Consider the following 24,126-nt stretch of genomic DNA (forward strand, 5'->3'; position numbering starts at 1 on the left):
GTGCAGCCTCTCCTCGGATTCCCAGTATATACGCCCCTGAGCTCACACTCGGGCCCACTCAATGCTCCGCCCCCACGCCCAAGCCGAGCTCACCTTGCCACGCTCACCCCTGTGCCCACCCTTGCCGGCACACGCGCTTCCACCCGCGCTGGCACACTCCGCCACCTCCAGGCACACCCTAGGATTCCTCCACTCGCCCGGGGAGACGCACCAGGCTCTGCCTTGTCTCCCCGCCCCCCGCTCGCGCGCGCGCCCCTATACACACACACACACACACACACACACACACACACTCACACACACCCTCGCACGGGGAGTCACACGCCCTCGCCCCGGGCACCCTCCCGCGGCGAGTCTCCAGGTCGTCCTCCTCTCTCCCTCCGCTGCCTGGCGGGCCGCGCTCTCGGGCCTGGCCTGGAGCCTCTCCGCCGGCTGGGATCGGCAGGGAGCCGAGGGCGCAGCCTCGCCGCCGCCCCCGGACTCTCCTCTCCGCCCCGCCCGCGCCGCGCCCCCCACCGCCTCCCCCTTCGGGAGAGGGACCTCGCCAGGCAGCCGGTGGCCCGCCGGGCTCCGCTCCGCGCGGCGCCGGCAGCGGCGGGGGCAGGGCGCGAGCGAGGAAGCCCGCGAGCCCGCGAGCCCGCGAGCGGGGCGGCGGGGAGGGGACGCGCCGCCGAGCCGGGGCTGGAGCGGCGGCGGCGGCGGCGGCGGCGGCGGGGGAGGGAGGGCCCCACGGACCGAGGGACGCACGAACGGACCGAGCCAGGGAGGGAGCGAGCGAGACTTCGCCGGCGAGCGGCGGCTGCTGGGCGCTTCGCCGCGCTGCTGGGCTCTCGGCGCCTCCGCGGCCCCCGGCTCCCGGCCGCAGCTTCCTCGCGCGCGCGGGCGCGGGGCGCGGGGCCCGGGGCTCGCTTCGCCGAAGGTAAGAGGGACCCGACCGAGCCTTCTGGAGCCAGGAAGTGTGAGGAGCGCTGCTCCCACGCCTGTTGCTCCAGCTGCCCACGCGGCACCCTCCCACTCCTGCGCCCGGGTGGGTGGGCGCTGGGGCGCCGGAAGGATTGGGGGTGGGGCCGGCGCCGCGGGGGAGCAGGCAGCCGGCCCGGGGGCGTCGGTTCCCTCCGGCTGGCTGTGCAGCCACCTCCGGGCAGCTCGGCGACGTGAGGCTTGGAGGGGTGGGGGTGTGAACCTCTGCCCTCTTTCCATTGGCCTGCCTTCCCTCGGGGGGTGCCACAGGCAGAGCCCCGGGATCCGGCGGCAGGTGGCGACGGCTTGCTCGGTACCCCCGTTCCTTGCGAGGAGAGGACAAGAGAAATGGCTGAGGGTGGAAGCAGGGAGCAGTTTGGGGCGCTTCGCAAAGTTCTCCAGCCCGGCGAGCCTGCGGTGTGCATACCAGAGGCGGGGGGCCGCACATCTGGTCCTGCCCGACGCCGCTTCCACCCCGCGAGCTCTGGGAAAGGTCTCTGACACTGGGGCGAGTGCGGGCCGCGGGAGTGGGGGGGGTTCGAAAGACTCGCTTTGGCGAGGTGTTTATACTGGGGCTGGGGCGCAGAAGGGACAGGGCAGAGAAGTTACCTGGAATCAACTGAATTCCAGTCCTTGCTTAGCGTTGACATTTGAATTGAGTCCAAGAGGTTCTGCTTTTATCCCTGGGCAGCCTGATATGTCAGCAACAGGCTGAGGTTCCGGACCTGGAATCTTATAGCTCCGTTCTATTTCAGAAGAGAGGGTGTCTGAACTTTCTTACGATCCTGTTTGTAAGACTGGGCTGGGGTTCCTCTGTGGTGCAAGTTGGTATTTTCAATGAATGTATGTGATGGTTAAATGTATGCGGTATTTACCGTTACTTCAAGGAAACCTGGATATTTAATGTCTTTAGAAAGGGCGTGTAGGAATTCAATGCAAAGCATGTGTCCATTTCCCCATGAGGACATGTTGGCACACAGGAATTGATGTGTTTATTTTTCCCAGTTGCTATTTGAAGGCAACAAAATGCAAGTACACAAGGGACCCCCAGAGGAAGAAAGATTAGTAGCTTGTTCCCTTTTGCTGTTGAGGAGGCTGGAGAAAAAGGGAGTTCAGGAAAGTGCCCTGGCCAGCCTAGGAGTGGCAGTGTGGGAGAAAAGGATCTGTGTGCTTGTCCCAGGCCTGTACCTCAGGGATCCCCAGCCTGGCACCCTGTCTGTTTTGTGCCCCTCCATCCAAACCCTGTGGGCAGAGGAAAAGGCCCGCTGAATGGTCAGGACCCTCCCTGCCCCGAGACTGGCCCCATTCTGGTCTAAACAACGTGTTGTAAAATTATGGAAGGTAAAAGTTTCCAGAGACTCTCCACACTCAGCACGCTACCGAGGTCACTGAAGGGCAGACTAGGTGATGGGGTGCTTTGCTGCCCTGTGCCTGGGGTCAGCTTAAGTGTCAGTCCCCAGGACAGGCTGTCTCGTCACTTTGCCCACTTTGGGCCCTCTCCCTCCAAAATAGAAGCTGTTTAATAGGGCTGACTTTTTTACGGCAGGAGAATTTGTATTCCCCTCTTCTAGGATTTTTTGCCTTTGCCATTTTAGCCTTCACCTGTTTTAAATGGCTCTTCCCTGCCCTCCCCCCACCCCCATCTTTCCCACTGTCAAACTCTTTCTGCCAAAAGCAAAAATAGCTTCAGATTTTTCATTTGTAAAGCGTCCACGTCCTAGTAAAACCTTGGCATTTGAGGCGTGTGCCATGCCATTGGCTGGAAATGGGGCCGCACTCTTGTGCCTGTTGCTGGAATTCATAGCTGGGTCTGCTCCACAAGGTGTTGGCGCCTGTCAGGGGGCGAGAGCTACACAGAGTGCCGTGGAGAAGCCCTGCTTAAATAGGGTCACATCTGTGGGCTTGTGTGGAGGCTATATGGCCTTGGGCCTGGTATCAGATGGGAAACTTTTCCTCCCCTTCCAAACCTCACCACCCCCTTTACACACACATACACACACACACACACACACACAGAAAGTAGCAGTGGGGTAATGCTCCTTTGGGGTACCTCTTACCAGGGGAACAGGGATTGAGCCTCTGGAGATGGCCTGGCCTTTGCTTGGCGTTCTTTGGGAAGATTGTCCTGGATTGGTTGGGCCTTGGGACTAGAAGCTTTTATGATAGACAGGGGTTGTTTTTCCTTCCATATAACTCTCAATTATTCATCTGCGAGCCATAGATGAGGTACTTATTGCCCTTGAGAAGAGGAGATGGGCCTGAGGTGGAGAGGGTAAAGGGGTGGGACTCAGCTTGGCAGGGACAGATGCCAGCCACTGAGGCTTGGTCAGGCTGGAGCCGCATTGGGAGACTGGAAGGGGAAGGGCGCTGGCCTGGCCGGGTGCAGAGCTGCATATCGGGCCCGAGCAGTGTGCTCACGGGGTGCCTCCTGGCTCAGCAGTCTCATGCCTTACTCTTTGCTGCCCGAACCCCCTCAAGGTCCTGCCTCTCCGAGCTCCATTTCGGGATAAAGCAAAGATGTTAAGGGTCAGAAGTCCAGGGTGCAGTGTCTGGGAGGAGGCCAGGAGGGCTCTGCAGGAGGACCCGGTCTCGGATGGCCCCAAGCTCTGAGTTGATGCAGGTTGTGTACCCTGTTCTGGGCACCAGCCTCATCAGGAATTCCCAGAACTGCGTCTTGTGGCGATGAGGCTCCGGTGAAGTCTGTCCCCACAGCAACAAACCCAGATGCTCTACTTCCTGCTTTGCATGGGCAGCTGTTCGGAGAGGTCTCAGGAGCTCCAGCCTCGTGTCCCGGATCCTGGCAGTCAGGGATGCCTTGAGCCGAAGGGCTCCTTGTCACTTTCTTGCCCAGCTCTCTCCTCTGACAGAGGAGGACTCTGAGGTGCAGGGCACCTTGGGGGCTTGGTTTCACCAGTGCAGGAGAGAAGTGACATGGAACGCAGAGCTCCCTGACCTGCCCTTCGCTGCCTGGGCCGGGGTGAGGGGCATCTCTGCAGCCTGCTCTCTGCTGTGAGGAACATCAGTATCTGCCTACACTTAGGTCAGGAGAGCCATTCGGTAGTGACTCGGTCAAGGACCTGCTTGAAAAATCATCAGCTCCTGCATAACGTGGGATTCAGCCCCTCGGAAGGGATCTGAGTCTCAGCTCCCTCCCTGAAACCGATGGGCGGAAACGTCCAAGTCATAGGATTTTCTGTGAGGATAAATTAAACTGTTGCTGCAGAAGTGCCTAAAACGTGCCCAGAGCCTCGTCAGCACACCATTGATACGCCCTGGACGTGAATTGGAATTATTTGGGACCGAGGCGTGCATTGCGGGCTTGCTTGTCCGACCGCCCTTGCTCTCTAGAAAACCCAGTGAAGAGTGCAGGAAAGGACTGCAGATCCTCCCGAGAGCCCAAAGAAAGTATGGGAGTGAGCAGGGTACATTTCTGGAAAAAGATATAAAATGCACAGGGTGTGTTCCCAGATCCATCAGGGCCTGCAGCTCCCCACCACGGGGAATGAACAACCCCCCTGTTCTTTTGCCATAATCAAGAGCTCATCAGGCTTGTGCTGTTTTTCTATTCTCTGAGTGATGACATTTATAGGCAATGTCATTGTCATTCCTGTTGTCTTCTGCGGCATCTGAATCAACCTCCCTTTATGAGGGAGCAGAGGCACCTGTGACTATCCTCCTTAGCATGCAGATGAGGAAACTGAGGCAGAGATTGGCTCCTTGAGAAAACCCGCCTGAGAGCACAGTGAGTCAGAGCACTTCAGTTGGATTCTTTGGATTCTGGTCCAGCTGCAGAGTTTGCTGTTTGTCAGGAGAGAGAATGTCTACCCTTGAACCCCACCCCCTTAGCAAGGCATGGAGTAAGATTGATAGAATACAAATGACATGTATAAAACCCAGGTTCCCAGTGTGAAAACCTCCCAGTGCAGCATGCTGAGCTGCCCCCCGGGCTGTCGGGTAAAGATGGAGGTGTTGTGGTCTTTACCTTCAAGGAGCTGACTGTGGGACGGGCAAAACAGGGCGGTACCCTTGAACCCCACATGGAGACTGCCTGGGTTTAAATCTCTATGCCTTCTTATCACAGCCTTCGGCCAGTTATTCAAATTCCTCATGATTCCTCTTCTTCATCGGTGACACGGGGACGACAGTGGTGTCGGTGGGGTGGGTTGAGATGGTGCCTGGCACCCAGCCAGCCCTCTGTAAACATCAGCGGCTGTCCCTCTCTGGACAGGAAGACCTAAGAGTAGTCAGGTAGCATTGCGGGGGGCAGAGGGCGTTAGGCTGCCTGAGGTGGGATCCCTGTTCTATCCTTTTCCGGCTGGCAGACTGCCAAAGCTCAGACTTCTTCCTAGGTTGCTGTGAGGGTAACAGGAGATGATCTGAGGGAGACAGTGCATAGAGTAAGTGCAAGATGATTGTTAGTGACGAGTATTAATTGGATGCATAGAAAGTGTCTTGCAATCCAGCCCAGGGGACCAGAAGTGCTGGAGAAGAGAGGCAAACAAGGCACCGGGAGCCCAAAGAGGGAGAACATTTCAAGGTGGCAAGAGAAGGGGGCATGGCAGAGAGGATGGGGAATAGGGAGGCGAATAGGATGGTTGAAAGAAAAGGATATTCCCCACAGAAGGAGGAGTGCCCCAGAAACAGACCCCCCTCCCCATGCCCGGTCGGTGCATGAGCCGCTCTGTTCTTGTTGCTGGAGGCTGGGGCAGGTGCATGGGGCACGGGGCACGGGGCACGGGCCAGAATGGTCAGCCAGGATCTGTTTGCAGCAAGGCTGGAATGTTGGGCCAGAGAGTTCAGACCTGAGATCATAGATTGTGGGATTCAGCACCATCAGAACCTGGCTTTAGGGAGCTCACCCTGAGCAGAATGGATTTCTGGGGACCAGGAGAAACAGGGGTGGAGGGTCGGGGTGGGACGAGAGAGATGAGCAGGCCAGTGGGAAGGGAAGGAAGGAGGCCTGAGGGAAAGAGGGCCATCATGAGGGCAGTAAGAGCTGTTGTCTCATTATTGGGCAACCCTTTGGGTGAAGCAAGGAGGAAGATGGTCAAAGGGACAGGCCTGGGGTTAGGGCAGCCAGGAACAAAAGGCTGACTGAGGAGCAGCTGTGGGCAAGGAGGTAGGATCGGTTTGACCTTGTCCAGCGTCAGGGGCATCCAGATGGGGACACTCTAGTGGCAGCTCAGGACTGAGAGGAGGTGGAGATCTGAGAACCTAGAGGAGTTGGTAGTCAGGAGAAGGAAGCAGGTTTAGAGGGAAAGATGAAGATCAAAATCCCATTTACAAGATAAACCTCTGCCTCATTCATTTCAACATAGAGTCAAGCCAACCCGAACTCCAGAGGGTCCAAATCATTCTGAGAGAGGATTGGTCCCGTGTGCCAGTTTAGGATCAGTGAAAATGAGTGTGTCAACCCCAAACAATTTCCTGGTGCTGTTACGTGTGTTTCTGTGTCACCACATGTCTTCCCACAGATGGTAACACATTTGGGGATTCAGAGTCATTTCAGTATCATCCTTAAAAAGCCAGATTTGGGAAGGTAAATCTGTTTCTCAAAGCCAAAAATAATTCTCCGAGCCCTTGTCCCTCCCCATGCCCCACCCCCACTCATCCATGCAGGTGATGGGGAGATGTGTCCGTGGTGTGGTTCAGAGTCTGCTGAGGGAAGGGATGAGGCAGCCCAGGGCTGGAGTGGAGCCGGGTGAAAGGGGCTGGCATGGGAAAGAGTATTGTTACATAACCCGAGGGAGCTATGGATGGTGGGCAGATGGAGATGGGAGGAGAGGAATCTGGAGATGGCAGAGTGTGGATCAGCTTCCTCTGGGAGGGAGAGGGACAATGCACGGAAGGCAGGTGAACCAAGAGCCCAAGACCCGCTTTACAAGGTGGTGAAGGAGCCCTGCCCAGCCTCACAGCCTCCCCCACATTTTTCTGTCCTGGCTCTGAGGGGCACGGATGGATGCTAAGTTGCCAGCTGGCCCAGAGAGTAGCACACCAGGGACCGCCTTCTCCATGGGACTCGGGGGAAAGAACCGTACCAAGCTCTGGGCCTACCATCTTCACCCGCCATCTAGGAGAACTTCCTAGACATAGGCAGGCCCAGCCTCCCACCTCACCAATGAGGAGTAGAAAGAATATGTTTACCTGATCTCCCTCACCCACTCCCCCATTCCTGATTACCCTGGTGGGTGAAGAGTGAAATAAAAATTAGCATGTTTATCCCACTTTTAAATTTGTTTAATGAGAACTCATTTACCCTCTCCCAATTTAAATTCGTAATAACGCCATAACCTTTCAGAGCTGATTATTACCTGCACCTTCCCAGATCTTCCTACCAAAGAGGCTTTCCCTCCAAATGCTCCTGAGCCTTCCTGGAACTTGACAGTTTGTTGGGCGGTCAGCAACATCTGGCAACCCCACACGGCTGCACCGGCCTGGCCCAGGTGCTCTCTCTAGGAGGGGAGGGAAAAAGAATCAAGTCCCCTCCCTTGGGTAGTGCCTTGGGTTCCACTGACCTACCATCAGGACTTTGGCTGTCTCTCACTCAGCGCTGACCCCGCCCCATGTCCCATTTCCTCCCGGGGCGGGGAGGCAATCGCAGGCTCACCGGCTCCTCTGCTCTCTCCTCCTGTCTTGCAGGGGCCGCGGGACTGACTCCAAGCTGGTGTGCCAAGCCTCCGAGCAGCAGCGGCTGGCCCGAGAGCTGGAGTCGTCACCATGGCGGCGGGCGTGGCGGCCTGGCTGCCCTTCGCGCGGGCGGCGGCCATCGGGTGGATGCCGGTGGCCAACTGCCCCATGCCCCTCGCCCCCACCGACAAGAACAAGCGGCAGGATGAGCTGATCGTCCTTAACGTGAGCGGCCGGAGGTTCCAGACCTGGCGGACCACGCTGGAGCGCTACCCGGACACGCTGCTGGGCAGCACGGAGAAGGAGTTCTTCTTCAACGAGGACACCAAGGAGTACTTCTTCGACAGGGACCCCGAAGTGTTCCGCTGCGTGCTCAACTTCTACCGCACGGGGAAGCTGCACTACCCGCGCTACGAGTGCATCTCGGCGTACGACGACGAGCTGGCCTTCTACGGCATCCTGCCCGAGATCATCGGCGACTGCTGCTACGAGGAGTACAAGGACCGCAAGCGGGAGAACGCCGAGCGCCTCATGGACGACAACGACTCGGAGAACAACCAGGAGTCCATGCCGTCGCTCAGCTTCCGCCAGACCATGTGGCGCGCCTTCGAGAACCCGCACACCAGCACGCTGGCCTTGGTCTTCTACTACGTGACTGGCTTCTTCATCGCCGTGTCGGTCATCACCAACGTGGTGGAGACGGTGCCGTGCGGCACGGTGCCCGGGAGCAAGGAGCTGCCTTGCGGCGAGCGCTACTCGGTGGCCTTCTTCTGCCTGGACACGGCCTGTGTCATGATCTTCACCGTGGAGTACCTCCTGCGGCTCTTCGCGGCGCCCAGCCGCTACCGCTTCGTCCGCAGCGTCATGAGCATCATCGACGTGGTGGCCATCATGCCCTACTACATCGGCCTGGTCATGACCAACAACGAGGACGTGTCGGGCGCCTTCGTCACGCTCCGCGTCTTCCGCGTCTTCCGCATCTTCAAGTTCTCGCGCCACTCCCAGGGCTTGCGGATCCTGGGCTACACGCTCAAGAGCTGCGCCTCCGAGCTCGGCTTCCTCCTCTTCTCCCTCACCATGGCCATCATCATTTTTGCCACTGTGATGTTTTACGCCGAGAAGGGCTCCTCGGCCAGCAAGTTCACGAGCATCCCCGCCTCGTTTTGGTACACCATTGTCACCATGACCACGCTGGGGTGAGTCCGCGATGGTGGCGGGTTGGGCGGAAGGTTACGTGGAAGGGAAACTTGGCCCAGGAGCGGGATTCGGCAGACAGGGGCGGAGTCGCCCTGGCAGGGTCATAGGAGCGAGGGGAGTTGTCTCATCCAACGGAGGAAAGCGCAGGGGTGATTTGGGTGATTCGTCTGGGGATAAGAGCTGGCTCTGGATTGAGTTTTCTTGGGGAGGGGGCGGCGGCATGCATTTTATAAAACATGGGAAATGAAGACGTTAGTTCTCTTTTCAGCGGTGCCTTCCGTGTCTGTGTGTGGGGTGGAGTGAGTCGCGGGTGCTGCATTCTGAAACGCATCTGTGCTTGTAAGGGCAGCAGGTGGGAAGGAAGAAGGGCCGGAGGAGTTCGGGGAGTGCCGTAAGGAGGGTGCACAGTTGCATTAACCAGAACACACGGAGAGCACTTTCTCTGGATCCTTCCTGCGTTTCTTCTCAGTCGTGTATCTGCAGGCTATCTCTCTTGGGCTTTACTCCCCCCCGCCCCCCTGCCCCGCCACAGATGCTCAAGAGTTCAGTAGCTCTGAGCAGACTTTCTCGAAGTGACTCTGAACTTGGGTTTGCTGCAAAGCAGGGCACCGGACTTACTTTTATTTCCTCACTGAAGGAGGAGTAGCCTTGCTTTCTCGGTCTCACTCTGTGATTGAATGACCCGGCCTACCTGGGTCATTGTGAGACGGTCTGAAGGGATCATGGGTTCAGCCCCCAAAGCAGCAGGACCATCCCGGAGAGGGAGAGGTGCTCAGCAAGGCCATGGGTGACTCCATCTCTTCCGCCTCCCCGAGGTCCCTTTTCTAGCTGTGGTCACAGAAATGTATTTATGGGGCTGGCCTGCAAAGCTTTCTATCCGAGGAAGGGGCTCAGGAAGGAGATTGCAATCTTCCCCCCTAACAGGATTAGAGCCAATGGAGGCAGCTTTATGGAGACATGTATTTCTTAAGGGTTTCTGCTTCGGCCGTTGGAAGTCATTGAGGCTGATGCAAAAATCCCTTTACAATTCATATGCTGGGTCTGTATTTGCTTAGGCTGGGAAGCATTATATTGCTGATGGAGAATTCATGAAGCTTTTTATTTCGTCTTTGACAATTTGGTTGGTGGCGTCCTGGTGATTCGATTTTTTTTCCTGGCTGACACCCCGCGGCGCTGGTGTCGGTTTTTCCATAGTGCTGTGTGTGCTTATTGGGAAAGACTGAGCAGGTGAGGGGACCTTTTAAAATGATTACATTTGTCGTTGTGCCACACAAGAGTGGGGAGCGAGGGGTGTCACTGTCCGTTTGTGGAGGCTACATTGAATGGGGGCATTCCATTTCCCTCTTGTCTGTCTGATACAGGCCATCCTGCCCCTTCCTCTCTCTCCAACACACATACAGTTCTTCGAACAGCCACTCACAGCCGGGGTTGGTAGGAATATCTGGTTGTTTGACCTTGTCTCTTGGCACGGTAGGATATTTAAGGATAAAATGGCCTGCTCACCAGGTCAGGAGAAGATGCAGCTTTGCCCTTTGGAGACTGACCCTAACCGTCCTTTCATACTTTCCTAAAAGGGACACCCCCCCCAAAGTCCAGGATCTCCCTGGCCCCACTCCTGACGTGGCTATGACTGTTCATTGCCCTATGTGTCCTTTGATGGGACTCATGACACTAGAGTGATGCCTCAGGACTGCCATGGGGACAAAACAGGGCAGATGGATGGATGTCAGAGTTAAAGTGGGATCGTTTCAGAGGAGATCGATGGAAACTTCGGAGACCACCTGCCTTTTACTTTTTATTATTAGTATAACAGCATATGTGTGTCTACTGTGTGTCAGCGGTGCACTAAGCACTTTGCATATATTATCCCTCTGAGTCTTTACGACAGCCCTGCAAGGTAGGAAAAATGCCATCCAACTTCACAGATGTAGCAGGCGAGGCCCAGAGAGGTCAAGTAGATTGTTGTCGTCATACAGCTGATCAGGGGCAGAGCTGATTTTCCAATGCCAGTCTCCAGCGCCCATTCCCTGTTCACGTGCCAGCCTGCTTGTCCATATACCGTTCGGGGTCGTGGGTGGAAAGCAGACCTCCAGGGTTACTTTTTTTACATTATGGCCTCAGGGGTTAGTTCATTCAAGGCGTGTTGCTCTTGAACAGGAGCACAGTGAGTATCACAGCCACTGCCTTAGGCACGCACACAGGGAATTTGTAAATGAAACATTTTCATCTGGCCAGTTCAAATGCTGCCTTGGAAATCAGTGACTGCATTCCTGGCAAAATCCACCGTTTCCCTGTCGCTAGGGAGGCCACTGATTTCCTTTAGCATCCGCCCCGTAGATCAAGGGGCGAGTCCAGTGTCAGGGGACGGACAATCTTGGCCTTGTATTTACTTTCAGAGGGCAGGAAGGGGATGGCTGGGAGTGAAGATGAAAGGGGAAAAGGGAGAAGCGTTTTTCCCCGATGGCCCTGTGAACTCCTCGCCCTGCTCTTCCCATGCCTCCAAACATCTGGTCTCTGGGAGGTATAGGAATGAGCAGGAAAAGAAGCCTTCCTTCCATAGTGTTTTCCTTAAGCTCGGGTAAGTAATGGGACAGCAGTCTTTTTCTTCCCATCTGCCCCAGCTGGTGTGGTCAAATGCTGGACTGGGCTACTTCTACTTCTTCCTGAGTTGGCAAATGGAACCATCGCCAGGATCGCTGTCTGGTTATACATAGAGGGTACTTGGCAAAACCCTTTTTAACGGCTTGGTCAATGTGAATGGGGAGCCTTTTCCATTTGCCTGGCCCGATACTGTTCTCAGTCCTTTCTGGACCTGCCCGTCCTCTTTCTAGGGTGGACCTAAGATGCGTGCTCTGGCCCAGCCCTGGTCCTGGGGGCAGAGGAGGGCAGCCTTCACCTGGCCTCTGGTCCATCCCCTGGGACACTCTGCAGCATTGTGGTGGTGGTAGTAGGGGGTGTGGGGGGGGGGGGTGGTCTTCTTGTCTGCTTGGAGGTCTTCCCAACTCAACCCTGGAAACGTTTCCCTCTCCCCTGGCTGGCTCCGGCCCTGAACATATTCACTGGCTAGTTTCAGGCCTCAACCATCCTCAAGAACCCTTCTTTTTCTTACTCCTTATTGGCATTTGAGACCCCAAGTGGCTGTGGAATACCAGGGGCCAGTATTCTGCCACATTCCACCGTCTGTCCAAGTGCTTCCAACAGGTCCCAACAGACACTTTGTTCTTCCCGTCTTCAGATCCTCCCTGCCCTAATCCTGCCCCAAGTTCCGGTTTCAGTCTGGCAGAAACTGTCTTTGGCTCCTTTGCAGAGGAGGGCCAACTGACAGGCCATGGGGCTGGACAGAGGACCGATTTGCTGAGGGGAGTTCATGCTCCCTCGCTCTGGTTCTTAACTCTGTCCTCTTTCCCAGGACTCACTGATGTGTTACTCAGGTGTCCTCCAGGGAGGAATTTCTTGGAACCAATTATTTCTGTTTATTTAATATCTCAAACTACCTTAAGCACACAGAACAATAACGGCCCAAGTGCTACCAAGGCTCAAGGATGACTTACCTTTGCAGCCTCCTGGGCTGGTGGGGAAGACCCCCATGGCCAGCTCATGTTTCCCTTATGCTCCCTTGACCGTGGAGCTCCCACATGCACCACGAAAGGGTTACTGTTGGTGCTTATAATCGCTGCTATAAATAAAATCCTCAATTATCTCAATTAACAGAGGAAAGGGATAATGCAGAACTCCCAATATTAAATAAGACCAACATACCTAGTTCATGCAGATATTCTATGTTGTAGACCTTTTAAAGCAGATTTTCCTTCTGAATTTTGTTTGACTTTGCTTGGCATCATGATTGGCCTAGACTGAGTCAGTCTGTGGGTGAGGCTCCAGTTCAGTGTGTGGAACTGGGGAGCGTGCGGAAGTGGGGAACGTGAGGAAGGAAAGCCTTGCAGAACAAGCAACCCCCAGGGCCGTCAAGAGCCAGCTCTGAGACTGGAGAGGATGAGGCCTTCTTGGCTGTCTTCAGGGTAGGGGCTTGGGAAGGGCCCCGAGCAGCCTTGTTCCTGATGCGATGGCCTGCCGCTTCCAGGTTGGCTTGCTTATGTAATCGAGAACGGCAGCCTATCTGTCACCCCATGGCCTGAGATGAGAGAGCTTTTGACAGTGTCCAAAAATCCTTTAACGAAAACAGAATCGATTTTTACTTCTTCCAAGCATGAAGCAGTCTCCAGGTGATTTGCATTTCCCTTTAAAACATAATCCTGGAAGGGGCCTGCCTGAGGTTTTGTGAGACTGGGAGCCGGGCCTGGACAATCAATACAGGCACATCACAGAACGGGGTGCTTGACCAGGTTTACCCCACCCAGTGCAAGAAGTAGAGCCAGTCTGAGACCCGGTTAACCCTTCAGTCCCCCAAATTCCAGCTGCATCTTCATCCCCTGCCTCTGGGGCCCAGCAGCCCTCCTCCCAACTCCCAAGTGCCTTGTCCCGGGACACTAGCCAGCTGTGCCTACCTGGAGGGTGGTGTGTCCCTGCCCAGGGCAATCTGGTCATAGCCGCATTTATGGGGAATGAATGACTGCAGATCTTTTCTTGGTTTGACACTTCTTTTTTTTTTTTCCTTAATTTTTTATTTCTTTTCAGTGTAACAGTATTCATTGTTTTTGCACCACACCCAGTGCTCCATGCAATCCGTGCCCTCCCTAATACCCACCACCTGGTTCCCCCAACCTCCCACCCCCCGCCCCTTCAAAACCAACAGTTCTCTGATGCTGCAATTCCCAAGAGAAAACACAGATCCGCATCCCAACAAGGAATCTTGCATTCATTCAACATCTATTGAGTGCCGGCTGTGTGCCAGGCCCTGCAAATACAAAGCACCATGATTGCACATCAGCCCAGCATAAGGTCCAGGCAGAATGAATTGAATGAGACCCACTTCTCTTCCTTTGGACCAAAACAAGAGATGGAGAAAAGAGCAGTCGACCGAGGGTCCGAAAAAGAGGCCTTTTCTCATATTCTTCCTGCCACTCCAGAGACAAGCCCTCACTGTACTCTGTGTCTGGCTGACTCCCGTCATCCTTCGCAGCTCAGCCCCTACATCATCTCCTCCAGGAGGCCTTCCTGCCACCCCCAGGTCCAGGGTGTACTAGGTACCACTCCACTTGCTTCCTGCTGTGGCCTGGACATACCTTTGTCTTGTCAGTTGCCACATTTTGTTGACCTGATCTGCTTATGTGTCTTTCTCCCAGGTTGTGAGCTCTTCAAGGGCAGGTTTCAACTGCAGAGATCATTGTGTGATCTGTGCCTAAGTCGGGGTCTCCCTAGATTGCTGCTGTTCAGCTAAACAGGGTTGTGCCCCAGTTTTCCTATCTTCATTTTCCTCACTTGCTAACCATCTCCTGGCCATTTTAAGAACCAGTGGGGGTGCTATCCGAATGTGAGCTCTTTGGTCATGTCAGACAGATATCCACTTCTGGGCAGGGGGGAGATGGGGAGGCCAGGCAGTATGTTGTCTAGTTTGGATGTCAGCCTTAGCTTGGTGGGGCCTCTCTTGCACTGGAGGTTTCAACCCTCAATCTTCACTATTTTGGGCTACTTGGCCATGCTTCCCGCAACAGACTCTGGGACCAAGGAGAAACAGGAAGGGAGCCAGAGATAAGTGCCCCCATCCATGAAATTCTCCGCCGTTGGATTCTTTGGGCAACAGAGCCAGTAGGCACTAGGAACATGGCAGCCAACACAGTAGTCTCTGATCTTGTGGGGCTTACATTCTGGTGGAGGAGCCCAGGTAGTATATAGATCAGCAGATAAATACCAGTTCATGGTACAGAGAAAAATAAAGCCTGGGGGAATAAGCCGGGAGTGCCGAGTGCCGTCAAGGTGGTGAAAGGAGGGAGAGTTGCTATTTTGTGTCGGGAGCTCAGGTGATATTTGAGCAGAGACCTGAAGGAATGTGGGTAGCTTAGGAAAGAACATTCCAGGCGAAGAGAGCAACAAAAGCAAAGGCCATCAGGCAGGAGAGGCTTTGGCGTGCTATTCTTGGAATAGCTACAAGGTCCTAATGGTCAAGTGGCAGGAGCAGGGACCAAGTACAGGAGGTAATGGGGGAAACAGCTCCTGCGAGGCCCTTGGGGTCAGAGACTCGGCCCTTTGCCTTTTTCTCTGCCTGGGATGGAAAGCCACTGGAGGGTTTTAAGTAGGCTTCACTTAAATTTGCAAAGGATCACTCTGGCTGCTGGGTAGTGAATACCGACGTCTAGGCAGCCAGTGATGGTGGCTGGGCCGAGGGTGCTGGTGGCAGGGAAGGGAGCATGATGATGAGATGATGAGAGATGCTGCGTGTAGTCAAAGGCAGGGGCAACAGGGAGGGAGCCATGCTGGTCTAGCCTCTACCACGCCCAGGGCTTTCCTCGCTCCCCTATCAAGGACTGGCCCAGGAAGACATGGTCCCAAAGACCTTCTCCACCCCTGCGAGAAGCATTTCACAAGAAGGGGCCTCTTGCAAGAAGGTGGCTTCAAGGCCCAGGGCAGCAAGAAACCAGCAAGGATGGAGTGAACCAGCCCCAGAGCCTAAGTTGGAGTGTGGATGTCTGAGAGCCCGGCTGGGGCTGTCTGCCAGCAGGAGCATCTGTACCTGGATTGGGATTTCTTTTCTTTTTTTTAAAAGGTTTTATTTACTCATTTATTTATTTATTTAGAGCATGTGAGTGGGGGAATGGGTGGAGGGAGAGGGAGAGAGAAAATCCCCAGCAGACTCTGCCCTGAGCACAGAGCCCAGTGCGGGGGCTTGAACCCATGACCCTGAGATCGTGACCTGAGCTGAAACCAAGAGTCAGAAGCTTAACTGGCCGGGCCACCCATGCGCCCCTGGGGTTTCCTTTCAACACAGACAGCAAGTACCCAACATCTGCCAAGGGCTGGGCACCGTGCTTACCACCCTGGGGGACAGTCTTGGTTCAGAAAGGGAGGCGGAGGTCCATGGCTGGAATAGTAGCTGCGACGGAGGGGTGGGCAGGGTGTCGGGGCTGCAGGGGGGAGAGATGGAGTCCCATGGGTGGTATAGGAGACTTTTGGGGGCTTCCCACTAGAACCATTACTTTTGATCAGTCTTCCAAGCCAGCAATTCAAATTGCTCCAGTTTTGGGGAGGAGCTCTTTAGGTAGGCTGGTGCCCATTTCACAGCTCTCTCCCTAAATCTCTCAAAATCAATCTTAGTCTCCCTCCCTCTCCCTCTCTCCCTCTGTTTGCTTTTGTTTGGGTTTCCCTCTTTAAACACACCCATAAACACAAACATGATTCTTTCCTAGGAGCAGCAATTATTCTGCCTGAAAATAGTGTAAATAAAAGGCAGCCCAGCCCTCCCTCTCCTCAGGGAAGGGACCCAGAACTCCTCAGTAACTCCTCGAGTATTTTTGCCTCTCTCACCTGGGAGGGAGCTCCTGTTCCGGACTGTACAGGACTCTGGTCCACATACTGTCATGGCCAGGAACATCCCTGTCCCCTCCCCCACCCCCTCCATGGGCAGGGAGAGGAGCAGAGACTTAGTTGTGAGGCTCCCAGCCCCTTTGCTTGAGCAGGTGGCCCCCTGAACACAACCAACTCCTTCCCAGAAGTTGACACCATACTCATGACCTAAGCACCTTCTGGTGATATCCAAGCAGTTTCTCTTTTTTGGAAGTAGGAACCGGTCTCCCAGCAATCTCTGTCGGAAAGGGGTGTTCCATGGTGACCTCAGACCACCTTCCAACGGGGACTTGTTTGTGACAAGGAGGAAGGAGTTACCACAGTGCCTTGGAACGCCCAGAGTTCCGGGCCAGAGGGTTCCGAGATGGTGACCTCCAAGTTGAGTCCCGTGCTTGGGCCTCTATCCAGCCTGCATTTCCCAGGCGGGGGAACTGATGCCTCTTCTCCCCAGCCCCTGCCTCCCTCTGCCCAGTGCCATGCAAATGTTGGGTGCCTGGGAAGATGGGGGGCCAGGGGGAAGGAAGATAACTCAGCCTCTGCTGACCATGACTGGATGGAGGAAGATTGCATGTGGCTCATGTAATCATATTCTGGGTGTCAGGACTGGAATGAGTATCATTAAACTGAATCAGAAAAATCGTTTTAATATAAGTGCCCCCTTACACACAAGCTAGTTGATGGAGAGATGGATGAGGCTGGGGACGCCTCCTTTGTAATGTGAAGCTGTAAAATCCCATCACCTTCATTATTTCCCACGGAGCCAAAGCATCAGAATGCCCACGAGTGGCAGAACAGCTTGAATTTAATATACAGAAAGTCCAATCAAACAATAAATGGATGGAACTATATAAAGAAACCATTTTCTGGGAGGCTGGCTCCATTCTCTGGGACTCAGCTCCCTGACACATGAAATGTGCATCAATTTTCCCCAACTAATGCAGCTGCGGAATCACCCCATGTGATATTTGTTTGCTTCAGAAGTGGGAGAGGGGAGCTTGCCCCCCTACATTATCCAGCTATCAATGCAGAATTGCAAATCTCATTGTCTTTGATTCGCGCCCGGTTCCCGGAGGCACAGCGAGGGCTGGATGCCCAGCCCTCCTGCACCCCAGAACCTTGCTCTGTCGCAGTGAGGCTTTGGTATTGTCCTTAAACAAAACTCAGTTCTGGACCCTGCGCTGCTGGGGGGCTGGGATGTATCTACCCTTTGCAGTCGTCCGAGAGAAACCAGCCAGAGCCTTAGCCGTGCAGACACACGCCGAGTGCCCGCGACAGCGTGACTGTCCAGTCTTGCCTCGAGGTTGTGCAGGGCAGACGTTCCATCCCACCCTGGACCCTCCCACCAGCCAGGCCTCCATCATTCCTTCCGTTCCTCTTGCTAAGCCAGCTCCCAGGACTGACCAAGCTGACTGGGCCCACAAAGTTAAAAGGACACAACCGCTCCTCCACAGTCCTGCGATATGTGTCAAAGACTGGCGATGATAATGCTTTTATGCTTCTGGCGGGAGATTCTCTCCAGCATGATGGTGTCATGGTGTCATGGTGTCATGGGTAACTTGGAGTTCCCCACAATTACAGGCTCAGAGCTGTTGAGAAGTATCATTAGTTTATTTTTACTTCTTCCTGGTCGTGCATACTTAAGCAGAAAAAAAAAAGTAGGGGAGTTTTAAACTAAATGATATTAAAACCACAGACAGCATGAATCTCGGTACAGTTTGACAAATATGATACTTAGTATTTGTGATGCTCCCTATTAGCCGGTGTTGGGGAAACAGAAATAAATAAGCCCTCGCTCCTGTTCCTAAGAAGTTTATAATACAGCAGGGGATTTGAGTATGTTTACGAGCAGACAAGAGAGGACGGGGCATGTTCCAAATGATCAGGAAGTGTTTGGCAGAGAATAAATGCTTAATAAATATTTGCTGATGAATGAGTGATTGGCTTCACGGAAAAGGTGACATTTCAGCTAGACCAACAACGGTGGGTAGGATTTTGAGATGCGGAAATGGGAAATCCAAGTAAATTGCAAAAGGGCACGGTGCTTGGGAGCTTAACCAATATGCTGCTTTGCTGGGGGTTAGGGCATATGAGGGGACTGGCTGGAGGTAAGCAGGAATAAAAGGCTTGCTAGAGACATGGAGAGCCTAAACTATTAGGCTAAGGGATTTATCTGGTGGGCGTCAGGGAGTCACTAAGGGTGGTGGTCCTTGTTGCAGTGATTAGGAAGATTTATTTGGAGTGGTCTCCTGGGTGAATGTTAGAGGGGGCCCTGACCCATTGTGATGTCAGCAAGCAGACTGATCAGGAAGACCTGCAGGACGCCTGTTGTGGGATGGTCACAGTGGAAAGGGACAGAAGGAGGTAGAGTGGAAAGGCACCCTGGGGAAGAGAAGTCTAAGTGAAATCTGGGATCATGAGACTGGGTGATTGGGGAGGGGGAGACAGCGAACGTCAGAGAAGGAGCAGTTGGCAGAAAGGCAAGGGAAAATAGAGACTGTGAACTTGGCTTTGGACCTTGGTCACTTGCTGTTGACCCTGGGTGGCTTGGAGGCAGCTGGCAGGCAGTGGGAAGGTAGGTCTGGAGCTTAACACAGAGAAGGGGTCTAGCGGGGCAGCTTTGGAATGGGCTGCAGCAGGGAATAGATGTTACCAAAGAGAACCGAAGGGAAGGTGGAGGAGAGGCCCCACGTCCCTGGCACTTTGCCTCCTTCAGGAACACGGCTGCTACCCGTGCGGTGGCTTTGCCGATACTTCCGTTCAGCTTTTCTCCTTGGCCTGTGGGCGTTCCCTGTCCTCCTGCATCTCTGCTGGGGCCAAAAGGTCGTATCGGTTTTCTGAGTCAAACAAGGTTTTCTTTTAGTTTCCTACAACGCTAATTAAATAAACAGCTCTGACCCAGGAAGGCAAAATTGGTTTAGGGGCTTTGCTGAATAATAATACTAAAAAGATCCTTACATTGCCATGTGGATAAGATAGATGGGTTCTGGGTGGTCACAGACCAACAACGCGTCTGTGCTGGGCCCAGGGCGATGCCAACTCAGAGTGGCCCAGACTCTGGGGCTGGCCCTGTCCTGGTACTTGTAGGGCCAGACCCCTGAGCAGAGGCCTAGGGGATTTAAGATGCTGCCTGTGCCCCTCATTCCCCTCCTCGCCTTAGGGAGAAACGTCGGACACACTGCTGGCATCACTGGGAGCTTCCTCTGGCCTGTCCCCTCCCAGAGATACCTGTCTTGGGCCCATGGTAAGCAATGGGCATGGCGATGGCTCAGTAATTCTGCTAATGTGCATTGAGCTATGCCTATGAGCAAGACGGCATCCTGGTTGACCGAAGGAACTACAAAGAGAAAACAGGGTGAGGACTAAATCCCGCGGGGTGGGTGTTAGGCTCCCATTCTTCATCTGAGAAGACCAAGATGCTGACAGTGTAGGGAACTTGTCCCCGCTCATACGCTGTAGGAGCATTACTGGACTCGGACTGAAGTCTGAAGTCTTCTGACTCTTTTCGAGTCTTCACAAAGAGCGTCAGCCCAGTAACAGAGGTGCTGTGTGTGCACAGAGCTATCTGTCTGGGCTCAACAAGGCGAGAGGTATGAGTAAAGGGTAGCAAAGTGCGAGGGGAAAGTGCAGGAGGCAGAAATCAGAGAGGGCTTCTCAGAGGAGGTGGCATTTCAGCCAGCCCTTGGAAGATTGTAGTGCCAATGTTAGATGTGTTCATTCCTTCGATCACTTCTTTAGCAAATATGGTGGGTCTGCGTGGGCCAGGCCGCGTGCTGGGGGCTGAGGGGGTACTCGTGAACTGAACAGACAGAGCCTCTGGGATTGGCATTCTCGCCAGAGTGGCAGACGGTAAAATGAATGTATTAAATGGGAGGGTTGAAGTAAAAGCCGAGAAAAGAGAGAGAAAGCTGGTAAGGGGAGAGAGAGGGAGGGCATCAGCAGCACTGGGGAGAGATGAGGAGTCAGGCCGGGAGGACTCAGGGGCAGCTCCTCTAGCCTTTCCCCGAGTGGAAGTGCTCTCCGCAGTTGGTTAGGAGTCCAAGGGAGGCTGGCCCCAGCACAGAAACGATGATGTAAGAGCTGTGTTGGAGTCTCGGTAGGGACGCTGTCCAGAAGGCGGAGAAGCAGCTGTGTGCCTTCCTCGCTGGAGACTGAGTGAGGAGAGATAGGCTCACCCCGATGTGTGCGGGACCGCTGACCTTCCTTCTCCTCAACAACAACAACAACAATAATAATATTCGTTGATGATACCGAGCTTTGACATTGTCCCAGGTCCTGTGCTAGATATGAATTATTTATATGCATTTCCTCATTTAACTCCCCCATTAACCAAAGGAGAGTGAGATCACTGTTTTCTGTGTTTTAAAGCTGGGGAAACGGGAGGTCTGCCCGGAGTCTCCTGCTGGAAACTGGAGAGGCTGGGACTCCCCCATGCACTGGTCTGACCTACAGGGACTCTTTGGTTCTCCCTAAAGACCCACATTACCCCCGGGAGGCCTTTGGGGGGGAGTCTCCTTCCACAGCCTCTGTCTCCAGCAAAGGGAGGCGGACACAGCCTCTCCGATGTGCTGATGTGCCTGGACCAACGACTCTCTGGCCTCTTGGAAAGGTCAGGAGCATAAGGAGGTGGACAGAGGATGGCGATGGAGCACAGAGCAGAGTCCCTGGAGACAAGGCCAGTAGGGATCAAGCTCCTCTGGGCCCACGGAGATGTGACCGCAGGTGATAGGCTGGGGGCGAGGTCGCCAACAGGACCAGGGTATCCTGGCGACAGGAGGGAGGACAAAACGAAGGAGACGGGAAATTATAAGTGTAGTTGTAGAGTTTGTGCAAAAAAAAAGAAAGAAAGATCAAGGAAGAGGGAAAGTGGTAAATATGCATACTATGTAAATATCCTCTGTAAAAGTTTTTTAGAATAACTTTGACAAATTTCGTGCCATCTTCCTCTTTGCAGAGATTCTGGTCCCAGGTGGCTTCGTTGCCCTGTCCTCTGCCTGGGTGCTCTGGGTGTTGGGTGGATCCCCACACACTCCGCTGCAGGCCTTTGGGCATAACAGCCTTTCCTGGCCCCTCCAAGCACCCTGGAGAGACAGCAGGCGAGGCAGCAGGGAGCGGGAGGCCAGGCTCAGAGTTCTGGAATGGTGGGAAGCAGCTCTGTGGGGGCGGGGCAGGGGGGCGGTGTCAGAGCTGGGCAACAGAGCTCAGGCTGGCCTGTCCTCCACACCCCTCAGCTCTAGCCCCTGTATAGAATCCCAGGGATAGCACAGGTGGAGGTAGGGGGAGGAGTCTCCCGGGGTCCCCCACCAGTCCATAGGTCTCCACCCCTACGGGTCACAGCTGTCACTTTGCACCCGCCTTCCACAAGGAATCACAGTACCAGGTGCGACTCTCTCTTCATGAATTGCGTTTGCCAAATGAGACCTGATAATAGTTTTTCTTTTTCCCCTTCTTCCCTGGCCTGTTTCTCGTCTGCTTCCAGAAGCTGCTAGAAGTTCTCCCCAGAGTTTTATATCTTGAGGGCTTGTGTCTTTGGAGCCAAAGCCTCCCCCCCTCCTTCTCCTCCCTCCCCTCTCCCAGCAGAGGCTTCTCTCTGGACTAACAAAAGGGCACTGTGTCGATTAATAAAACATTTTCTTGCAGTCCGATGGCCACGCTCAGTTTGGGCAGGGCTTAGGGATGATGAAGCGTTATGCCCACCCCCCACCCCACACACTGCGTTGGACTTTCTTAATATTTCCATGTAAGGTCAGCTTCTCATCTGAAGAGCAGAGGCTGCTGCGTTCACGTTCCGAGTTAGGTGCTTTACGCCTGGGCTGGTCCACATGAGTTGACCGAATTCTTTGGCTGGGGTGGGACTCCCTAGGGCAATGGAAAGACCACCAGGTTAGGAGCCAGGAGATGTGGGTTGTGGGGCTGGTTTGGGCAGGCTGTGTGACCTTGGCAAAGCTACTTTCTTTCTCTGGTCCTCAGCATCCTCTTCTGAATGAGAAGGGGTTGAATTTGGTGAATTTTCATCTCCTAGACGGTCCACAAGCTGTAAGTCTCTCAGTCTTTGAAGGAAAATTGATTTTTAGTCGAGTAGCCTGGATGATTCACAGCCTGGAGAACCCCCACCCCCCCAAAACCACCACCCCCGGGTGCATGGCGGGCCATTGGGGACCTCCCCATTTCCCTTTCCTTACCTCTAAAGAGGAAGAAGTTAAGAGTCCCTGGCCAAAATGACCACAGAAAGTCAAGGCCTGGGAGGTTCTTCTGGGAGACTCTCCCAGAAAGCTCCAGGGCATCTGATGGTGAGCCGGGATGATGTACATGGTCAAGGTTAGCAGCCCTCATCCACACAGAACTGTGTTTGGTGAGAGCAGGGAACTGTGCATTCAGGCCCAGGGCTCCTCTGCACAGGCCAGATGAGAAGAAGGCATAAGATGTAGGACCGTCAGACAGCTCTTTGAGCCTCACAAGTCTTGGGGTTAGAAAGAGTCTAGTTTGCTAACCCCTTCAGCGTTGGACCCCCTCCCCCTGACAACCTCCCAGCAGGTGGCAACAGGTCCGCCTGAACCTTCAGGGATGAATGTTTACCCTTGTGGCCGCAGCTCATCCCATTTTGGAGAGGGTCAGTGATCCCCACCCTGCCTGTATATTCAGCCCAAGTCTGCTTCCTCTACACCCCGGAACGGGGAGCGCTTTGAGAACCCAGAAGGTTCCGTATAGGAAACCGTTCTGCAAGGCAATTATAATTACGGCTGGGGGAGTGACTAGGGGACTCAGCGGCAGGAAGACCCCGGGACATCTGTCCTGGCACAGTCTCGGGGTGACCCAGCCCCAGCCCAGGTAGTCCCTTCAGGGAATGGAAGCTTCGTGGGTGAATGAGCCCCAAACCACACCCTTTGGGGTGAATAGCTAAGGTGGACAGGTGGATTCTGGGGCAGGTAGAACCCCCACCCCTTCCACTGTCTCCCCTCATGCCATCCCCGCCGATGCCTGCACCCGGGGCCGGTTTCTTGCTTGTCCCACCCCATCCCCAGCTTCCTTCTCTTCCCGTTATCCCGTGGGTCTGGAAATGACTCTCCCTTCTCCACCCCCATTATTTTATGACATGAGTTCCCACAGGAACGCAGGGCAATCTATATATCGCTGTTAGCATTCGTGTGGGCAGTGTGGCTGACATTACCTTAAGTTGTTTGAACGAAACCAACCGCTTAATGATTACAGAGGACTGGGGAGAGGGTGAGCCACGTGTGGGCTCTCTCTGGCTGGGAGCATCTCGTGGGCTTTCTTTCCAGTGTGCAGAGAGGACAAGGACTGAGGGGCGGGCAGCAGGTGGTGGCAGTGGAGGGGAAGCTGGTGGAGATGGGCCAGGTGAGTGAGTCTCCTCCTAGGGGGCTCTCTGCCTTCTGTCGCCGCCATCTGAAAGCCTGGGTACACAGGCCCGTCTGCGTAGGTAGCCCTGGCTCCTCCAAGGCAGGCACTCTGGTCCCAGACCCCAGCTCCCAGCAGGGCGCCTGGCACATGGAAGGGGCCCAGTTGTCAGGTTCTGGCCCATCCCTTCCTTGTCACGCCCTACCAGTTCCCTTCAGACACAGCGAGAAGCACTTGCACACGTGTGGGTCAGAGAAAATGGCGGACAGAACTTTAGACCGAGTAAGACTGGACCATGGATCAGGTGCAAGGTTTGTGGATTTCATGGCACGTGGTGAGGGAGGATGTGCCCAATTTTGGGGTAGAGCATGTAACTCTGGGCCATTTCCTATCCAGAGAGGGTCGGGCCACAGAGATCATCAGATCTGCTCGACCTAGAGATGCCACGGAAGACAGAGACCTTGTGTGCACATCCTGGGAGGAAGTAGGCTTGGAGAGTGGGAAAGGGAAACTGTTCCAGGCAAAAAGGAA

At 54.6% G+C, this 24,126-nt stretch overlaps 1 protein-coding gene across 2 annotated transcripts in view; it reads left to right on the forward strand.

Moving 5' to 3' along the window:
• Positions 1-740: 740 nt before the first annotated feature.
• Positions 741-24,126, forward strand: part of KCND3 (potassium voltage-gated channel subfamily D member 3) — a 208,193-nt gene continuing 184,807 nt past the window's right edge. For both annotated transcript variants that reach the window (XM_032881445.1, XM_032881446.1), the window contains exons 1-2: positions 741-919; positions 7,600-8,783. In XM_032881445.1, coding sequence (XP_032737336.1) covers positions 7,678-8,783 — 1,106 coding nt within the window. In that variant the 5' untranslated portion in view covers positions 741-919; positions 7,600-7,677. The remainder of the gene's footprint in view (positions 920-7,599; positions 8,784-24,126) is intronic.

The sequence above is a fragment of the Lontra canadensis genome, unplaced genomic scaffold, assembly GCF_010015895.1.
Source record: "Lontra canadensis isolate GAN:19392208 unplaced genomic scaffold, GSC_riverotter_1.0 scaffold75, whole genome shotgun sequence".
NCBI classification, from domain to species: domain Eukaryota; kingdom Metazoa; phylum Chordata; class Mammalia; order Carnivora; family Mustelidae; genus Lontra; species Lontra canadensis.